This window comes from Sipha flava, unplaced genomic scaffold (genome assembly GCF_003268045.1).
Source record: "Sipha flava isolate LNK unplaced genomic scaffold, YSA_version1 302_pilon_pilon, whole genome shotgun sequence".
Taxonomy (NCBI): Eukaryota; Metazoa; Arthropoda; class Insecta; order Hemiptera; family Aphididae; genus Sipha; species Sipha flava.
In genome coordinates, this window is record NW_020272978.1 from 375,487 (window position 1) to 395,596 (window position 20,110).

Genomic DNA, 20,110 nt, shown 5'->3' on the forward strand with positions numbered 1-20,110 from the left:
TGTGTCCATTATTTTCGTTTGTTTTGTATTTGTATTTAGTATTCGTCGTCCGATGAAAATCGATACGTCAAACGTAGAGACGTGTACGGGGCCAGATCCGTAATCAACGCACGGATAAACCAATCGTATAAAAGCAGATGCACTGAGAAACAACGGAGCGTGCGGAGTACATTATTGTAACACGATTCGTTGGGCGTACCTCTGCGTGTACCGACAACAATTTTCCTACATCGATATGACAAAAATAATATTCGAATCGAAATAATACATCGTAAGTAAATGTCCAACATTTTATCGATATCGAAAATTGATATCAATTCATTACAATTTGAAATTTCTATTATCTATTTATATAAGTTTTGATAGTGAATCAATGTCAAATAACGATTAAGACCTTACAATAGACGTATATAGCTGTGACTGTTGGATTTTTACAATTAGTTTTGTTTTTTCTCTCGTCTACGTTGAGTTAGTATTTCATCTCTGATATTTACAATTAAATAACAATTATGAGTTATATTAAGATAGTACCATTACCTAGAGAACATAGTTATATATATATTGACCAAATGGCAATAGTTGAAAGAAAGAATTTAAAAAAGGTTTTGAAAGATATATCTAATATGTGTTTAATTGTTGACAACATATATAATTGCAAACAATAGTTACTTGGGTGTAACATGTCATTTTTTGGATAGTTGGAAATTAAGGAATATAATTTTGGAAACAGTTGAGGTACCGAAATCGCTTGCTTAAAGTACCTGTAATTTTAAATTGATTTAAATTTTTTAATTTTGTTTATAATGATATAATATAAAAACTTTTTTTATACTTTTTTAATATAAGAAATATTAATTAAAAAAAAAACCGCCAATAAATTATTTTTTAGTCCATAAATTATAAATTAATAAATTATATCGATATATCGTTTGCCGATATTGATATCATTTGTTTTTCGATATCGCGATATGTTATCGATATCAATGAACCGATATCGATAATGAAAAAAATATTGTTGTGCATCACTACTAATTATTAAAAATATTAAAAATAGTAATAAAAAAGTATGTTTACCATAATTTTGCACTTTTGTAACATAAAATTTATTTTACAAAATTCATAAACCATTGATTTTGAATTATCTTAAATCCATGGTTAATAATATTTTATGTATTGATATTTTATCAACTTACCCAATATTTCTACTGAAATTATATAAAATAATTTTTTATCATTATGATTATTTAATTTTAGGCAGTTGATATTTTTACTTTGACATTAAACTTTACGCATGCTTACTAATATCAATATTATGTTTTAATATAATTTTCTATATTAGTGATAATCTTAGGTGGTTTCTGATGAAATAATGTAATTGTAATTTAACATTTTTTCCTCTCAAAACAGGCAGTGTTTTTTCTAGCTGAATAGTAATTGAAGGGCTTGCAGCAACAACCAGATAAATCCACTTTTTTTCAAAACTCACTTTTTTGTGGAAATGTATAAAGGAATTTATTCTTGAAATTCAGATGCAACAACCAGTTAAATCCAATTAATATTGATGAAGTTATTAAATAAATGGACTTATCTTATTTTGTAATTTGCTGCAACAACCAGATAAATCCGGATTTATCTGGTTGTTGCAGCAATGTGGTTACACTGTTTTCCGGCATGGGTTTTGTATCATACTATTACACTTGATAACTATAACAATAATGATATTGTGCTTTTAGTGTTAATATTTCATATTAAGTATTTGTAATTTGTTATTTAATTATATTAATATTAATTAATAATAGTTAAGTATTTGTTTGTTTATATATTTTTTCAATAATAACATAATACATTTGTATTATGGACACTGTATCAATTTTTGACGCGTTGGATGAATCATTAGAATTCTCTGATGAAGATGAAGATGACGACTTTCATGATACCGAAGATGTTGTAGAAGATAATAATTTACTGGTAGTGGAAAATGACATAAAAGTGAACGAGAGTGTAGAAAATAGTATTGTCACTGAAGAGAACGCTTTTGAAATTAATAATGAAGAATGCTCAACTTCCAAAGGGAAAAAAAGAACACTGAATCCGTCATTGTGGAAAAGAAACGTGGCAAAGGAACTTAGAGTCAAAGGTCAAGAGTGTGTTATTTTAAGAAAAAAAATTGTAAAAAAAAGAGTAACTGGACCTCCATGCAAATGTAATTTGAAATGTTTCAACAATGTAACTGATAAACAGAGACTTATTCTTTTAAATATATTTAATGGGAATAAAGAAATGCAAGACACATTTCTATCTGGTTTAATTGAAATTAAAGAAATTATTAGACGTCGACCTATCACTAATGAAAAACCAATTAGAAGTGTTGCTTGTTCTTATAAAGTACGCTTAGATGGGTTTAATGAAATAAAGGTATGTTAAAATGCATTCTGTTCAATTTTTGGGATAGGCAAATCAGTAGTAGAAAGACTTATCATTAAAACCAAACAAAATAACCCTAGCCCAAAAGATATGCGTGGCAAATACTTAGTACGTCCTAACAAGATTTCTGATATGATTTTATTTCAATTGAAAACCTACATACAGAGCTTTCCCAAACAAGTATCACGCTACAGTAGACATGATAATAACCAAAAACGTTTTTTATCTGCTGAACTTACTATTAATAAAATGTATGAAATGTATATTGAAAAATATGAACCAGACATTTTCGAGAAGTTAAAAAATGGGGAAAATGTTAAACCTATTGTCAAATATCAATTTTTCACTAAATATTTTAATACAAATTTTAATTTATCTTTTGGAAATCCGAAAACTGACACTTGCCAAACCTATGATCGGTTACAAAATTTGATTAATGCAGTTTTAAATCCTGACATAAAATTATCTACTGTTCAAGAAAAAGAAATACACCAAAAAAAAAGCAGAAATATTTTATACTGATCTCAAACAATTATCACTTGAAGCTAAGAAAAATGCCAAATTGGAAGTCTTATCGTTTGACTACCAACAAAATATGCCTCTCCCACACATACCGTGTGGTGATGTATTTTATAAGAGACAAATATGGTCGTATAATTTGTGTATATTCTCTGCAAAAACAAATCAAGCCTATTTCTTCATTTATGATGAATCAGTAGCCAAAAAGAGTCAAAATGAAGTTATAAGTTTCCTCCATTTTTACTTACAAAATCTACTTTCACAAGGAGTTGAAACATTATATTTATTTGCGGACAACTGCAGCTCACAAAATAAAAATAACACCATCATTCAGTATCTTTACAATATTATCCAGTCAAATGCATTTAAACTAGAAACAGTTATTCAACGGTACCCAGAACCAGGGCATGGCTTTTTGCCATGCGACAGATTCTTTGGTTTAATTGAACAGAAAAAAAGGAAGATAGAACGGGTATTTTTACCAGAAACGTATCAAGAAATGGTCAAACAGACTAATATTAACGTTAAACAAAATATGATTTACAATTTTTCAGATTATTGTATATAACAAACAACAACAAAGCTCGATTTACTATAATGGCTCATCGATTTATTCAATACACTAAAGAAGATTTATTCTGCAGTATTTTTGCAAAGTCGACTGCCAAAGATCATTTTATTATTGAAAAAAATGGCTGCAAATTTAAATATCCAATGGAAAATCTCCCTTTGCTCATAACGGAAGACTTAATATAAAAGCTGAAAAATTAAAAGATGTACTTGAATTAGCCGCAAATTATGTACCTACTGAAAATTTATAGTTTTATGAACAGTTTGAAGAAACTAAATATGACAATTCAGTTTTATCAGATTATGAATACTAAACTTGAAATAAGTAATAATTTATTAAACCAGTTCAATTTTTTATACTCTATTAATATAAGTAAACATAATTTTTTTTTCAATATGATATAATTCTAATTTTTCTCCTATGTTGTTCAAGTAATCAAGTAATCAAATAATTTATTAGTTCATTTTTTTCTAAAGATGAGTTATAGCTAGTAGTACATTAATACTTCAAAAATTAAAGTATTGAATCAAAATCCTGTGATCTAATTTAAAAAATTGTAACTAACTCTTTCCTAAAAATATTTAATACTTTTTATTGTTATGTTTTAATTTTGTATAATCTATTGATTTGTTTGAAAAAAGAAAAGAAAAATATGTTTATGTTATATACTTAAATACAACCTTTTATATTGCACCTATTGTTATGTTATTACTTAGTATAATCTGTTAATGTTTCATATGTTACTAAACTAATAACACAGGTATCATGATATAACTTTTTTAGAGGCTTAAGTTGTTATTTAGTATTTCTACATAATCATAGCATTAAAAATGCTACAACATTTAAGAGTATAATTAACTTTATTTAAGTACCTAGAAAAATACGGTGCTTTTCAGTGCAACAACCAGATAAATCCTTACTACCTTCAACTTTGACTTACAATATTTCAATATCAAAACATTTGTTTTAAATTCTAACTTCAAAAAAGTATGAATAAATGAGTATAGAATTTAAACATATTTTGTTGACACTATTTAAGCATAAATAATAGTTTTTAAACTAAATATTTACTTTGTCCTGAAAAATTACAAAAAGTGGATTTATCTGTTTGTTGCTGCAAGCCCTTCAATTAGTAAAAAAATTAAATTATTTGATACATTTTTCTTAAACTTTAGATAGCTACCCAAGTAATAGTGATGAATTACAACATCAATTTATTAACATAGCTTTTTTTTTTTTTTTAGTGAAATCATTGAAGAAATCCTTAATCATTGCATTGCTATGTACAATATCAAGTAATACATTTATTTTAAATAAAATAATACCTAAAAATATTCAGAATAAAATCAAATGTTTTTTTTGTTACCTGAATTGGATTTTAATAGGTTTATATGTGACAAAATAAAAATAAGAGGAACTATTCCATCAATTTATATTTTAATATATAATTAATTTATCAGCCATTTGGTAAATGTTCTTTAGTGCTCTATTGACAAATTAATTAATTTTATTAAATTTTTATTTCAGGCTTAATTGAAAATGTCAAAAAAAATACCTGTCTTTCACTAAATGACAAGTATCAATTAATTGAAATGAGTGAAAATGGACATTTTGTAAAATATATTACAAAATATATTTAACTGTGGAAAAACGCAAGTTTACAATGTTCTTAAAAATGAAAATAAAATAAAAGAAAAATGGATAAGAAAAAGGTAAATAAATTTTTTGTTTAATTATATAAGTATATTAAATATACTAATATATATATATATTGATCTTTTCAAATAGGAAATGGTAAAATGAAACGAAAAATTAAGAACTATGAAAAAGAAACTATTAATAATGAAATCTGGAATTGATTTACGTCTGAACAAGCTAAAAATATTCCAGTTTTAGGCCTGTAGTAAGCAGAACATGGGTCAGGTTCTGAACCGCTGTACACTAATACAAAAATATTTATTATACTGACGGCTCTTGACAGCTTCGCTTGAACCATAGATATTGGAGTCACAAAGTCAATAAGAAGTTAGTTTAAAAGTAATATTTATTATTACACATATACAATATAAACATAAGTACAAATAATGTTTAAGTAAATTTGAGGACAGAACATAAAAGTCTGCCCAAGAAGATAATTGTTTGAACTCTAAAGCTGACGACGATGTGTGACGCACAACGTGGCTGAATGCAATGAACAGGACGTAGATAATAATACTCAGGACAGTGATTCTGGAGAAGACGTTGCAATTATAAATAGTCGAAACCGTAATGAACCGGAGCAAAACCTTCCTAGTGGCGAATGCATCGAAGATGAAGGGTTTATGCCAGATGTTACGTGTTCCAAACATACACAACAAAACCGTCCGATAATTGACTGCCGGCGATATAAAGTCCCACTCATACGAGAAAGAGTTAAATGCCACTATAGTAATGTATGTGAAAGCAATTTCAGCAACGAAGGGTCTTGCACGAATGTTAACGCTGATAATCATGGACGACACGATGCAGTTTATGCAGTGGGCATGCCAGTAAATGTGTATGTATCTGGAAACCCGTATTTAGTGGCAGTAATAACAAAAATAACCGGCGACAAAGTTTATGTTAAATATCCCGGAGGAATATACGATCAGTACGAGTATTACGTTCCAAATAAAGATATAATGCCTTTTAAATCTCAATTTTCAAGTGGAATATTTTGTCCAATAAGACCAATACCCAAAAACGATCCAAGAAGACAATGTCTCCGAAGAAAAATCATGTTATACGAAGAACGTATGCAACGCTATTTAACACGTTAATTAAAACAAGGGCAGATTTAAACATATCATTTTTCGAATAGTACTTTAACAAATGTTATATGAAATTATTCAATACATAGTGGTCTATTAGAAAAAAATATGTTTATAAACTTTAAAAATGTATTATGACTGTGTTTTTTTTATAAATTCTCCAAATTTATGTCATTGGTTGCCGCATGATGCCAGTCACGAGCTTCCTGCCGTCATCCATCGCTATCGTTAGCCTCCTAAATATACCCACAGGATAGCATATGGGTTCATTTACAATCGTTCTGTAGTGGTTTTTAAAGCAGGAGGTATAAAGTTGAAATATTGTGTAATATGCATATCGAGTGCACAATTTCGCGTACAAAGTATTTACGATAAAAAAGAAACGCCCAGAGTTGACAACACGTATACATGCCCAGATCAGTGAGTCGGTCAGTTTCTCTGTCGACCACAACACGTCAACTCTAACGCATTCTCGTATATATAAGTACTTGCACGCGGATGGTAAAGCTCCATGTGTAGTGTTCTGGAATGGTAACACAGATAAGGATTTAATAGAAAAATTAGGAACACATGTAAAATAATATCTGGACATAACAACCATATTATACAACTCATATAATAATATTTACGACCTTGTACTACAAGACATGAGTCGAAATAAACAAGTGATATCTAAAATACCCATTGGGCATTATATTAAAAAAAATGGTGGGACTCTGAATTTATTAGAGTGTCACACATTGATATGTGGCCAAATCCATGAGGGGGTCGTAGATTGTCATGATCCAGTTACCGACGTAATATTAACCAGATGTATTTTTAACTACATAATGAAAACGGTCAAACCCAGTACAATTTATTCTTATTGTAGTGGGAAACCAATTAAGGCTAGGGGTAGAAAAAAAAAAACAAGGAAAGAAAAAAAGAGCTTTATACGATGTGAAGTTTAAAATGTATGAAATCTTTGGCGAAATTGGTCGCCAAAATAATGTTGTAAGACACCTAAATATTGTGTACGTGTCCACCTTCACATAATAAATGTTAAAGAGAAATCGTCACGTTTGTATAAGGAAATGTCCTTAGAAATTAAGTACGTTTTTAAAATGTAAATACAACTATTAACACAATAACCTACTCCAATAAAATATCGTTCCAAAATAATAATTCAAGAGTGCAACATCACATTTTCATGATGCATCCCAGGGCGCGTACAGTTGGCCAATTATCAAATGTAGAAATCCGATGGCCACAGGATGTACGTGATGTCCGGGACGATTTCACCAAACAGCAGTGACCTAGCAGTCACAGGACTAGCATAAATACCAAAGGGCGAGAGCCGAGACGGCAGTTAGATTCCACAGCTCAAGTCACCCACACATCACCATTGGAGATTCCACGGACTCTGTCCGTATGTACGAGGGCCGTTTTTTTTTCAACCTCCGATCGCACGCCATGATGGCTAGAAAGGTCACAGGCCGGCCCTGTGCGCAGCAGTCGATCGCGCATCTTCCCCACTACAACTTTTGTCACTCCCGAGTTCAAGTAGCCAGTTTGCGCTTAGCTGCAGTCGGGTAAACATGGCCGCGTCTATTGATTCTCCCGCCAAATGTAGGTTGAGAAGTGTTATTCGTTTCTTGCAAGCAGAAGGGAATAGTGCAGCAGAAATCCATCGGAGAATGTGCCGTATTTACGGAGAAAACATTATGAATGAAGGTGTTGTGCGGGAATGGTGTCGTAAGTTTAAAACTGGCCGAACCGACGTGCATGATGAAGGAGGTCAAGGACGCAAGTCTGTCGCTACAGACGATCTTGTTGAACGAGTTGACAAAGTGGTTAAAACCGTAGATTCACAATAAGTGCTTTGTCTTTGGAATTTCCAGAAGTGTCGAGATCTTCTCTGTACTCTATTGTTTCTGAACATTTAGGCTACAAAAAGATTTGTGCTCGCTGGGTGCCAAAGATGTTGAGTGACACCCACAAAACTCGCCGAATGACTTCAGCTTTGACGTTCCTTGAACGTTATCACAATGAAGGAGAAGATTTTTTAAAATCAATCGTAACCGGAGATGAGACCTGGATTCTTCATGACACACCCGAAACAAAGCAACAATCTCAACAATGGATGCACACAAATTCACCGAATAAACCCAAAAAATTCAAGCAAACTTTCAGCAACCGAAAAGTTATGGCTACGGTCTTTTGGGACCAAAAAGGTCCGTTGCTTGTGGAGTTCATGCAGCCTGGGACCACAATTAATGCAGCTGTTTATTGCCAAACTTTACAACATTTGCGGCGAGCCATTCAGAACATTACACGTGTCCCAGAAAAACCGCTAGATAGTATAAAAAGGTGCTATTTCATTTGCTCGATATATCCACCTGGAATCCATATTTTATTTTTAACAAAAAGTTTGGTGTAACAAACGTTACCTTTAAGCAATTCCGTGATTTACTCATCAAAAATTTAATTGGTCTTCCAATAGAAACTACTGCTGCAGAACTTTTCAAAAACAAAATAAGCAAAAAAGCAGCACCTGAAAATAATCATTACTCAGAAAAAATACCTCCTCCACCAAATTTTAAAAGAGAAACATACTTTAAAAACTGTAAGCAGTGCTATAAGACGAAATTAAGGAAACAAACATCATTCCAATGCAAAAGTTGTGGTAAACCTTTATGCCCTGGTAAATGTTTTGAAGAATGGCACAAGGATAATATTATATAATATATATTATAATGTATTTTTTTCTCATAAAATGTATAAAATCTTTTCAAAAGTATTTACATATATTGTAAACAACTAATTATTAATAATAAAAATATATTCTGATAAGTTATAAAATAGGTTTTGTTATCATTTCAATATTAGTATTTTTGTAATGCTAAATAAATTATTAGTGCTCTAGCAGTAATGACCTATGGCGTAAAAAATACATACGTGATAGGTCATTACTACTACGGCAGTACTAAAATATTACTGCTATAGCAGTAATATAAAACTGATTCTCTAAGGTAGGTACTTGAATAATATTAAAATGTGAAGTGACCACGAACGTGTTAATTGACGTTTCTGTTGTAACTCGTGTTTGCTCTTCAAACGAGTAAAAGAACAATAAAATGAAAAAATAGAAATTGAATAACCAGATTGGAGAAAACAACAGGCTTGCGGTTTAGTAAAATCTGGACAATTTAGAGTAAGTGGACGTGGACGATCAACAGGCCAGTCATTCCACCCCACTAAAGATGTGCGTACTGACAAAATTGACCACTGGCCACAATTTTCCAACAAAAGGGAGAGATGCAAAATGCCGTCATGTAAAGGTTTCACATATATTAAATGTTCGAAATGCACAATATATTTATCTCGTGAGGGACGCGCGCCTCGGCTGGAACACTTGGACCACCCGTACACCTGACGGGTCGGAAATGCAAGGTGTGGGAAATCACCACGGGGGAAAACTTTACCAAATGACCCAGCTCCATAGCTCACTTGTCTTTCATTCTTGAAATAGATTCCATCATTTGCCGTCCCTCCCACCACGATTGACTCCACAAGTGCCTAAATTGTCCCAATTGAGGCACTTGTGGAGTCAACCGTGGTGGCTGTGAATGACGAATGAGATTAATCATGAGCTATGGATAATGTGAACCCCAATTAATAATCAAACATGAATGTTTTGAACATTTCATTCTACCTGCTAAATCTAATTAATTATTTATTTCGGGATCTGATTGTATTATTAGTTTCTTGTCGGCTATATCTATAATTGTTTTATTATTATGGAGAAATGTATGCCCTAGTATACCTTCATGCGGTATAGCAAAATCTTGCCTAACTATTTGAAATTCTGTCGGTATTTCTTTATTATTTATTATTAAAGGTATTATTATTCTCCCAATTGTTTGTGTGATATTCTCATATATTCCACGAATTCTGGTGTTTCTACTCTCATCTACAAGTAATTCTTTATTTAAACAATTAATTTTTATTATATTTATATCACAACCTGTATCTACAAGAAGTTTTACGTGTTCGGTTAAAAAGAAAGGAGGTTTACATGTTACGTGATTGTTGCTTATTTCCGAAGTGATATGAAAAGATCGCGCGTTTATTCGGACATCATTACTTGTTAAATCGAACGTAGTCCGCTCACGTTCGATTGCGGCTCTTTTCCCGACCTTACGTTTTGACTAGCTCTTTCCTCATCGTTACGACGTTTATGACACGCGCTAATATCATGTCCCAATTTTGAACAGTATGTGCATGTTAATATCTGACCATTATTATTATATGACGTCGGTGGTCTCGTAAAATGATTAAAATTATTTCTACTGTTTGTACTGTTTCTACATTGGTTAGAAAGGTGTCCCTCCTTATTACATGAAAAACATTTAATAGTGTTTGACATCGCTCGTTTATTATTATCATTGTTCCTATAATTATTTCCTCTATATTCCTGCCTATAATTATAGCCGTTCTGACTATGGTTGCCATTATTTTGGTTGTTTTTATTTTTATTATTATTCTCTATACTCTCATTTAATTCAATATTTCTCCATAAAATTTAATAATCTCTTTTTAATTCACTAATTCTCATAAAATTCAATAATACTTCTTTATTCTCAATAACTCACAATAATTCTCTTATATATATTTTTTTTTTACTCTTATAATTCTCGATAATACTCAATATATCTCATTTAATACACAAGGCGGAGTGTGACGATCCAATTTAATAATTCTCTACAAATTTTCTCTACAAATACTTCTTTATTCTCAATAACTCATAATAATTCTCTTTTAATATTTTAATACACAAGGCGGAGTGTGACGATCCAGTTTAATAATTCTCAAAAAAAATTTATCAAAAGAAAACTATTTACTTTTGAAATAATTTACAACAGACTACAATCTGAGGGAGTTGATTCAAACCCATACACATTCACAAAAATAATTCTTAATCTACTTACAATATTGTGCTGTTCATTTTGAAGTTGGTGGTCTGCAATGTTGAGTTCTTTTCCTTCGAGAGTTGTGGAAGTGATCAGTTCCCACGGTGATTCGTTGAAGAATTGCCTCTTGAATTTGAAGAATCCTACCGACTGCGCCAAAATTTATGTTGCGACCCACGTGTTCAAATGAATCGTACAATATTGTTGATAAATGAAATAGATATTTATTTAAGTAAAGAGAAATCACATAGATAAGTTATAAAATGTACGGAGTGGAGATTCCTTGTGCACACCTATATGCGTCAGAGGGCTCGGAGCGATAAACTCGTAAGTCTTAACGGTCAGGCAATGTACGAGGGCCGTTTTTTTTTCAACCTCCGGTGGGCCATAAATAAAAGACAAGTGAATAGAACAAAATTATTTTATTACCAAAATGTATGTACACTTATGCTTATTTCTCAACATAATCACCCTGAAGATTGAGGCATTTGTCATACCTGTGGACAAGCTTTCCAATACCCTCTTCATAAAATGTTGCCGCCAGTGAATTTAAATGCGTCTTGACCGTGTCTTGAAGTTCCTCAGTAGTCGGAAAGTGCTGACCTCCAAGCCATTTCTTCAGTTCAGGAAAAAGATGGAAGTCGCTCGGTGCTAGGTCGGGACTGTAAGGTGGGTGGTCCAAAATTTCCCACTTAAATGTTTCAAGAAGTTTTTGGGTTACACCTGCAGTGTGAGGGCGGGCGTTGTCATGCAGCAGAACAATTCCTGATGTCAGCATACCTCTTCTTTTGTTCTGAATGTAGATGTAGAAGGCGAAGATGTTAAAAATTGTTGCTTAAATTTTGACGCTCTTTATTTTGTTTGTGTTTAGTGGTAGAAATATGTTGACTTACTTGAAAGCGCTGGCCTATTGATACCGATTTTTCACAACATTTACAGTATAAAACTTTACCATCGCTTTGAAATGTTTCATTCGGAAATTCTTTTAAATATGCGGCTACTTTATTATTGATTGAACTTGCAGCTTTAGGCATTCTAAACAATTTTGCAAAAAAAAAAACAACAAAATTTCGATGTAGGTACAAAGAAAAAAACAGCTACGATACAAATAATTACATTAGATCAGTAACTAAATATACACCGAAGACTGAAGAGTGAAACCGTAACATTGAATAAACACGTTATCTACCCACTTGTCCACAGTGTATAAAGTACGTAAGTCCATTTATATAATGTAGATAAATTATCTATGATAATGTTTATCGTATTATACCACTTCCTTATTTTATACTTACATCGTCCGGTATTTCCAAGATCGACAAAAAATGAATTAGTTCTAATGTATATAGTGGCATGCGGCGTACCGAAAATAGGTACGTAAATGTCATTTAGATAACGCATAATATTTGGTCGTCAGAAGGAAAAAAATCAAAAATTACTAAAATATGTATTTATTTACCAAATATGTAAAAATATGTATTTATACCAAAATATGTAAAAATATGTAAAATAAATTTGGGTTTATTTTAATTAGAATGATCTAAATCGTACACATTTTTTATCAGATTAAAAATATCTCATTTCAATAAAAATATATATTTACAATAAAATCCGTTCCCTAGTTATAAGGATATAAATTGGAAAAAAGGAAATTTGATTTTAAATAAAAATGTCACCGAGTTTTTAGGAAATTCAAGTTTGCCAATTGAAATCAGACATTTAATTTCACCGTTAGATTTTTTTAGTTTTTTTTTTTTTTGATGATGAACTATTAGACTCAATTGTTGAGCAGAGTCTATTGTACAGTGTACAGCAAAATATAAACAGTAGATTTCGGTTTACCAAAAATGAACTAAAAAAATATTTAGGTATTGTTGCTTTGATGTCACTTGTACATTTACCTAATACAAGAAGCTATTGGAATTGTGTGCTTGGAAATACAATGGTTCAGGAAACTATGAGTTTAAAGCGATTTGAACTTATTCGTAGATACTTGCATTTTAATAATAATGAAACCGCGTTGCCCATGTCACATGAAAATTACGATCGTCTTCATCGAATAAGGCCCGTGTTAGATCATATTAAAAATGGAGCTGTTATTCTTTTATTGTTATTGTACGATATTTATCATATTTTGGTTTAAAATGCACTATCTTAGCACATGTTCGACTCGTAATCTATCGTTATCAAACGTAATTAATTATTATTAATTATTTTCACATAAAATGTAAATTAACATAATAGAATAAATTCATAATTTTAAAAATTATATGTTAACTATGGATCCTGCCGCTATTAATGAATTATTATATGCCAGTTCAGACGATGAAAGTTTTAGCGAAAAAATACTGCTTTTGTTTGTGATACATGCAAGGACGATAAAGGGAACACAATCGGTTTATGTCCTGATCCTTGTTTCAAAATTTATCATTTATAATTAGAAATTATTATATTAAAATTATTTTTAGTTTGTTTTAAAAAGTAGTTTTGTAATTATTTTTTTTTTTGAGATTTTTTTACTATAATAGTTCTTTGGAACTAAAATCTTTAACTCATTGTTATTTTTAACCAAAATTTTGTTTTATTTTATAATTTTGTTAAACTTTGGTGATTCATTCGTGATAACTTTGTTTTTATACATTTTATTGTCATATAAATATTTAAAATTTGTTTGGTAAAAATATGTTTTTATAACTTTTGATTTTAATAACAAATGGTCTAATTTGTTAATTTTATTATTATTTTGCTTTGATTTTATTTCAAATAATGTTAACTGTTATTTATTATTTTACAAGAAGTAATTTGTTTAATTTTTTTATAAATTTTGTTTATACATTGATGTTGAGTTGTTTGTATTAAGTTTAACATTTGTTAATTTTGGTGTTTTTTATAAATATAATTTTGACTTTATTTTGAGATGTACCAGCTGATGATTTCTTGACAAGTAATGATATTTGAATCATTTTATATTTGCGTTAATTCATTGGAGATGATTTTCGTATAATTTTTTTGTCTAAAAACTTATTCACCAAAAAAATACCTATTATAATATTATGCAATGGTGATTACTGATTCTTCTATAGAAAAATAATGATGTCACATATGTATGACATCAGGTTTCTGTAAAGGATAACCACTGAAAAAACCTGATGTCACACATATGTGACATGTCTTTAATATCCGAAAATACTTTATAAATAATATTATAAAATATATTACTATGAGATACAATGAGTTCATGTTTAATTAAAAGCTATTTTATGAGATGGTTTATTTAAAGACCACTCAAATTTAAGCCTTGGTCGTGAACGTGTTAAATGATCTCTATTTTATTTTGATACCTACATCGACATTTGCAGACTATATAATATCGAATATACTACTGACCTGCTGATTTAGATTCAACGTTATCGGTAACAAGTGGATATATATCAAAGTTATGACGATATTTGCCACCCGTAATTATGTTGCTAATTATTAACAATAATATAAATACTAGAAAACGTATTAAAGTAATACCCATATGGGCATGATATCAAGGTACCAAATATCTTTGAAACACTCTGTATGTATACAACTTTAGCCTATATAAAAAGGAATATCAGATCCAAACTGTTGACACATTATTGGGTCTCCAAACCGAATATACGTCTCTTATCCAAATATATCTTCTATTTGATTTATCCAATTGGCAATAATTTGAATATTTATTAATACATATACATATTTATACATTCATTTTTATAATATAATTTATGTAATATACATTTAGTTTTTACATAAATACATTTTAAAGTACTAAAGATATTTTTTTTTTAATTTCATTTTCGTTGAAGTGTTTCTGAGAGTTCTTTTATTTCTTGTATCAATAATTACCCGGTACTCCAATTTATTCTGTAAATAAACAGCAAATTATCATTATTTTATCTATTTTTTTTTTTTTTTATATAGAGCTTTTAGAAATACTATTAATATTATAAATAATAAATAATATTTATATTATTGCAAGGTAATTGCAAGAAGGCTAAATTTAGTTTGGGCTTTGAATAATGCTAATTCTAGCCTAAGAAAATCATTAGATGGTAGAATAAAAAAAGATTATAATTTTCTTAATGTGCTTCAAAATAATGGTTACTCAAAAGATGACTTTTGTTCTTATAAAAATGAGGTGATCAAATCAGTATGCAAACTATTAAAAATTAATTGTAATAGTAAAAATCTAAAAAGAACATTTAAACGTTGTCAAGTGATTTTTAGAAAAGATGATGCCTCTGTTAGCCAAGTTGAGTTGTTTCAAAATGATGTTATTATGTTAGACCAAGAAAACAATCTCAGTAGAAATACAGAACAGAGTGTAAAGAGAAGATTGTTTAATGATGGTTCTCCTCGAAAAGAAAACAGTCATGAAACCAAAAATGTAGAAAAGTTTAGCCTAAATTTTAAATATGATGATGTTGAAAACAAAGAACAAGATTTTATTATCCATAACCCTGATTTATTTAATAGTCCATTTGAATTCAATGATGATTACTGCTATGAAACAAGAGTAGCTGATAATGAAAAAGAAATTATTTCTATTCAAAATATAAATAAAACCGAAGAACCAATTATTACCTTTAAACGCAAACTAGAAATTTTCAACACTGGAGATTTATTTACACCGAAAAAGAGTTATAAATCTATAGTTGTTTGTACTACACCAGAAGCAGATTTAAGAGCGTTGCCTAGAAACTCGAAAAACGTGTATCCCTTAAATGTTAGAAATTTAAGTAATGGAGATGGATCAAAAAAGATAACAGATTTCAAGAAGTGTACTTTGGTAGGAATCGTGAATTTGCAGGACGAAGAGCTGAAACATATAATCCCCAGTATAGAGCAAAAAAATGTTTTCATTTCAGATGAAATTAATGATTTGTTACGTGAAACGTTTGAAACTGTAAATAACTCATGTGTGCTGACCATTAAGAGGACGTCGCACCGGTCGTTTTCAGCAGTAAAAACACGTCCACGGAAAACAAAGAAAACACCACCAAAAAGTGGTTCTAGAGTAAAAATACTTACTCGTATTATGAAACTCATAGAGAACAATATTTTGGAGACAATCTCATCGGTGTTTTTTGAAATATTAACTATTAAAAAAGTTACAGTTATTTAAAAAATTAAAAAAAAAGGTTTTTGTGTCTTTAATATCTAACTGCGTATTTAGATTAATACAAAAGCCCGATGAGGTTGCCTCCGAAATATTCTTCTCTATAAAATTTATTATAGGTGTTTTTACTCTGAGACCACTTTTTAATGACTTTTCATTTGTTTTACGTAATAATAAACGTATGTTTATAGCATTTGATTTAATTTTTCGTTGCTGTCATGTGCTGCCACCTGCTTGCCATTGTGACGGCGGTCGTGATTTCTCCCACTACGCTCGTGGGTCGATAATTGGCGACGACAGACGCTTCCAAGAATAGATTATGCCGATTATAAACCTGACTCTGAATTTATTTCAGTTTTTATCGGAATTAAAGATCCACCACATATAATAACTGCGAAAAAAAATAAGTATCTAGATACACCTAACGGCTAATTATTGTTATTATAAATTATAAAATAAAAAAATCGGTACATGTTTTTGTTTAATTATTGATAACTTAAAACGTTTTAAAATGATTACAATTATCTAATACATATATGATTTATACAAATAAGAACAAGCTATCGTACAAAAATGTCACTTATAACAAAACAGACTACGCAACACGTTTGTTATACACATGTATTCCTACCTATTTAATTTGAATGAATTTATTATTCCATAATATGTATTAAAACGTAATTGGGATATAAATGTAAATCAAGTTGTGTTCTATAACATTTGTTGTGCTTTGTTCATTGGTACACATATTAAAGTTAATAGGAGCTTAAATCAGTAGGTTTTGAGCGCGACGCGTGCATAGAAATATACAGGTGACTTAGTAGTGCCTATCATAAGTTTTTTTTTCATTTAAGAGGACAATACACAACCATTTTTGAAGTTTAAAACATGTTTTGGGAGAAACACTCTCATTTGGGCTACAGTAATCGTACAAAAACCAAACTTAGCCAAGATAAAGATAGTAATATTATCTGTGTTTTTATGTGGGTTTTTTGGGACATCGTTGAAACTCTTGTGTATATACACTGTTAAAATATTAAGTTTTTTTTTATAGTTTTTTGAAGCTTATAAAATACAATTGAATAGACGTACACGTTAAAGCCCACATACAAACATAAAAAATATTCTCATCTTAACGTTTTCGAAATTTGGATACTATACGAATAGTGAAAATAGTTTAAATACATTAGTATATCATAATTAACTAATCACTATTATTAGTTTAATATTTAGTGCATTTTTATTTTATTGTTTATGAAAAAAGTACGAAATATGTGGTATGTGGTATGATTTGTAATATTTTTACTTAAAACATTGTACAGGTATGTAGAGCGATGAGTAGGTAGGTACATTCAAATTTTGTTTATTTGGATTATGACTTTATTGAAATACCTGATTCCTACGTGAACTGTGAAGTTAACAATTTTTTTTGAAAAAAAACGTAAAATAATTTAATAATTTCGTTAAAAAACAATGTGTATCATTTTTTCCAAAAAAAAAAAAGGAAAAAAAAGCACCGATATAGGTAGACTTATTGAATTAAATATTCTTATATATCATATAAAAGTAATAACGTGATATATATAATTCAAGTGTTGATGTGTAGTAATTTCTATGGTTAACATAAATATGCGTATCTAGGTAAACACTAGTCTTAATCAATAATTAGTTCATGAGTACGCGCCTTGTATTTAATTATTACAGATGGCCGGGTTGTATACGAGTTAGATAATCACTCGATACGTAGTACACGAGCGTTTGTAGTTATGGAAAATATAATTGTTATATAACGTTGTAGTTATGCAGAACTGAATCGATTTCATTCAATGTGGCGTCAATTGGGTTGAATACATCTTCATCCGTGCTGCGTAATCTCCAACCGTTTCGCTTGATGTTGTATGGGTAAAAATATTATTCATCGAACTTGAACTTTTGGTCAATGCATTTATAACCATCAAATAGCATTGATAATAATGGATTAGTTCGTCTAACCCAGCAACCAACATAGTCAGACAATTCACTGGACAGTGAAGGACGCTGAAATAATATAAAAAATATGCACTTAACTGTGTCAGCCACACTTCCACGCTCCAAATTATTTCGTAAAGTGTTCACGAACCATAAAATGTCACCAGGATTGACTTCGTTTGTATTTTTCCCAACTTTTGACCGAAAAATTCATGCAAAATATTTTATATTTTGCGGAAACTTCTCAGCTATCTGGAGTGTTAAATTTTCAACAGTGTGGTACCAAGTTCATAGCACATGTAATTAGTGATTTTTCTACAGCTATACTCAAAGGATTTGTTAAAGCGTTTAACGAATGTAATGAAATAGTTGAATACATAAATAAATGTTATGAATTTATGTTTGAGGGGAAAACATTTGAATGCAGTGCATTGATAAGCCTTTGCTGTTGCCATTTGATTAAAAATATCTCTGACGATGCCCACAAGTACTACAAAAAAAATGAAAATAAAATAACTCATGGATTTGTAGCATGCTTGGCTATTTCATGTATTTCACCAGCTTTCAACATAGTCACCACGGAATGTCTAGATAAGTGGTTTGCCGCAGTCACAACAGTGTTTTTGTCACCCTTCATGACTACAGAAGTCGAAAGCGCCATGAACATCTTGGCAGAGCTAGGGAATCATGACCAAAGTGAATGGATGGATAAACTAATAACAAAACAAAACTATGTTGAATTAAATTTACAAAAAAGAGATGAAAAAACATTTTACCGGTTTAAAGATTCCAAATTCTTGGCTCGGTTTGAAAATATGGCAGTTCAGGTAAAAGAACAATTGACAACATCTCCTGGATTGGAAAAAAACAAGTTATACAGTGTTGATTTTCATAACAATATAATGGGATCTATTATTCCAGTGATCCCAATGTGGACTGGAGTAATGCGGTTCAGAATATTACATACCACAGAAAGAGCAGTAATGCTCCAGCAGAAAGTTGGTTTGGTGAATTAAAGACTAACAAAAAATGTCAGCAAATGAAATGTGGAAGATTTGTTCAAAAAACTAGAAGAATAATTATGATCAGAAGTAAAAAAGTACTTCTAGACATTCCGTACAATCATTGTGCAAAACACCCAGTACAAAATAAAAAAGTCTTAAAAGCCAGTAAAAAAAATTGTAGGTTAGTTGAGTTTATTTCATCTGATTATGATGAAGGCGAAGAAAAGGAACACTGGAAACCGAGAAAGAAACAAAAAAGATTTTACTTCAAAGGTCATTTAAAAAACGCTTTAAAAAAACTCAAATCCAATATTGATGTTAACATTGTCAACTCTACACCGCTATTAAAAACAGTTGAGTACAATAATTGTGTAACACCAAGTGTAAATGTGCTTTCTGAATCATTTGATATAATACAATCGGATGGAAAAGTAACACCAATTACAAAGATATTATCTAATTCTTTGGTATCTGTAAAAAGTTACAAATCTCCAGTAGATGGTCAGCGATCCAACATGGCTGTATATGAAAACAGATTACCAAAGGATATTAACTATTTTGGTCCGGTCTTAAAGAAGAATGGAAAACCATTGGAATATGTGGTTGGAATGATGTGAAAAATATTACGGAGATAACAGAGCTATATTTCAGTGACTATGACATGCTATCTGATTATACATCTGAAAAAAAAATGTGGCTGAATAATTTTGTAACTGATATACTATTGGGTTTAT

General features: G+C 30.3%; 3 protein-coding genes and 2 pseudogenes across 4 annotated transcripts; 4 read left to right on the forward strand and 1 right to left on the reverse strand.

Moving 5' to 3' along the window:
* The first annotated feature begins 7 nt into the window (after window positions 1–7).
* Window positions 8–7,231, forward strand: LOC112686240. Of its 2 annotated transcripts, XR_003148875.1 has the most exons (4): window positions 8–271; window positions 4,759–4,809; window positions 5,042–5,226; window positions 5,303–7,231. XR_003148875.1 is itself a non-coding variant. In XM_025558446.1 (2 exons), exon 2 carries the CDS (start codon window positions 5,836–5,838, stop codon window positions 6,310–6,312), a length of 477 nt encoding a protein of 158 aa, XP_025414231.1. In that variant the 5' UTR covers window positions 5,042–5,226; window positions 5,303–5,835; the 3' UTR covers window positions 6,313–7,231. The 2 variants fall into 2 exon arrangements, 1 of the variants encoding a protein (XP_025414231.1); XM_025558446.1 differs by lacking the exons at window positions 8–271; window positions 4,759–4,809.
* Window positions 1,789–3,827, forward strand: LOC112686239 (annotated as a pseudogene).
* Window positions 7,232–13,534: 6,303 nt separating the features above from the next.
* On the forward strand, window positions 13,535–18,310 carry LOC112686262. The gene is made up of 3 exons (XM_025558462.1): window positions 13,535–13,651; window positions 15,265–16,302; window positions 18,203–18,310. Exons 1-3 carry the CDS (start codon window positions 13,535–13,537, stop codon window positions 18,308–18,310), a joined length of 1,263 nt encoding a protein of 420 aa, XP_025414247.1.
* A 307-nt stretch (window positions 18,311–18,617) lies between these two features.
* LOC112686251 lies at window positions 18,618–19,241 on the reverse strand. Its single transcript, XM_025558453.1, has 3 exons — window positions 19,149–19,241; window positions 18,931–19,085; window positions 18,618–18,862 (listed from the first exon to the last, which is right to left on the reverse strand). Exons 2-3 carry the CDS (start codon window positions 19,037–19,039, stop codon window positions 18,633–18,635), a joined length of 339 nt encoding a protein of 112 aa, XP_025414238.1. The 5' UTR covers window positions 19,040–19,085; window positions 19,149–19,241; the 3' UTR covers window positions 18,618–18,632.
* Window positions 19,150–20,029, forward strand: LOC112686250 (annotated as a pseudogene).
* The last annotated feature ends 81 nt before the right edge of the window (window positions 20,030–20,110 follow it).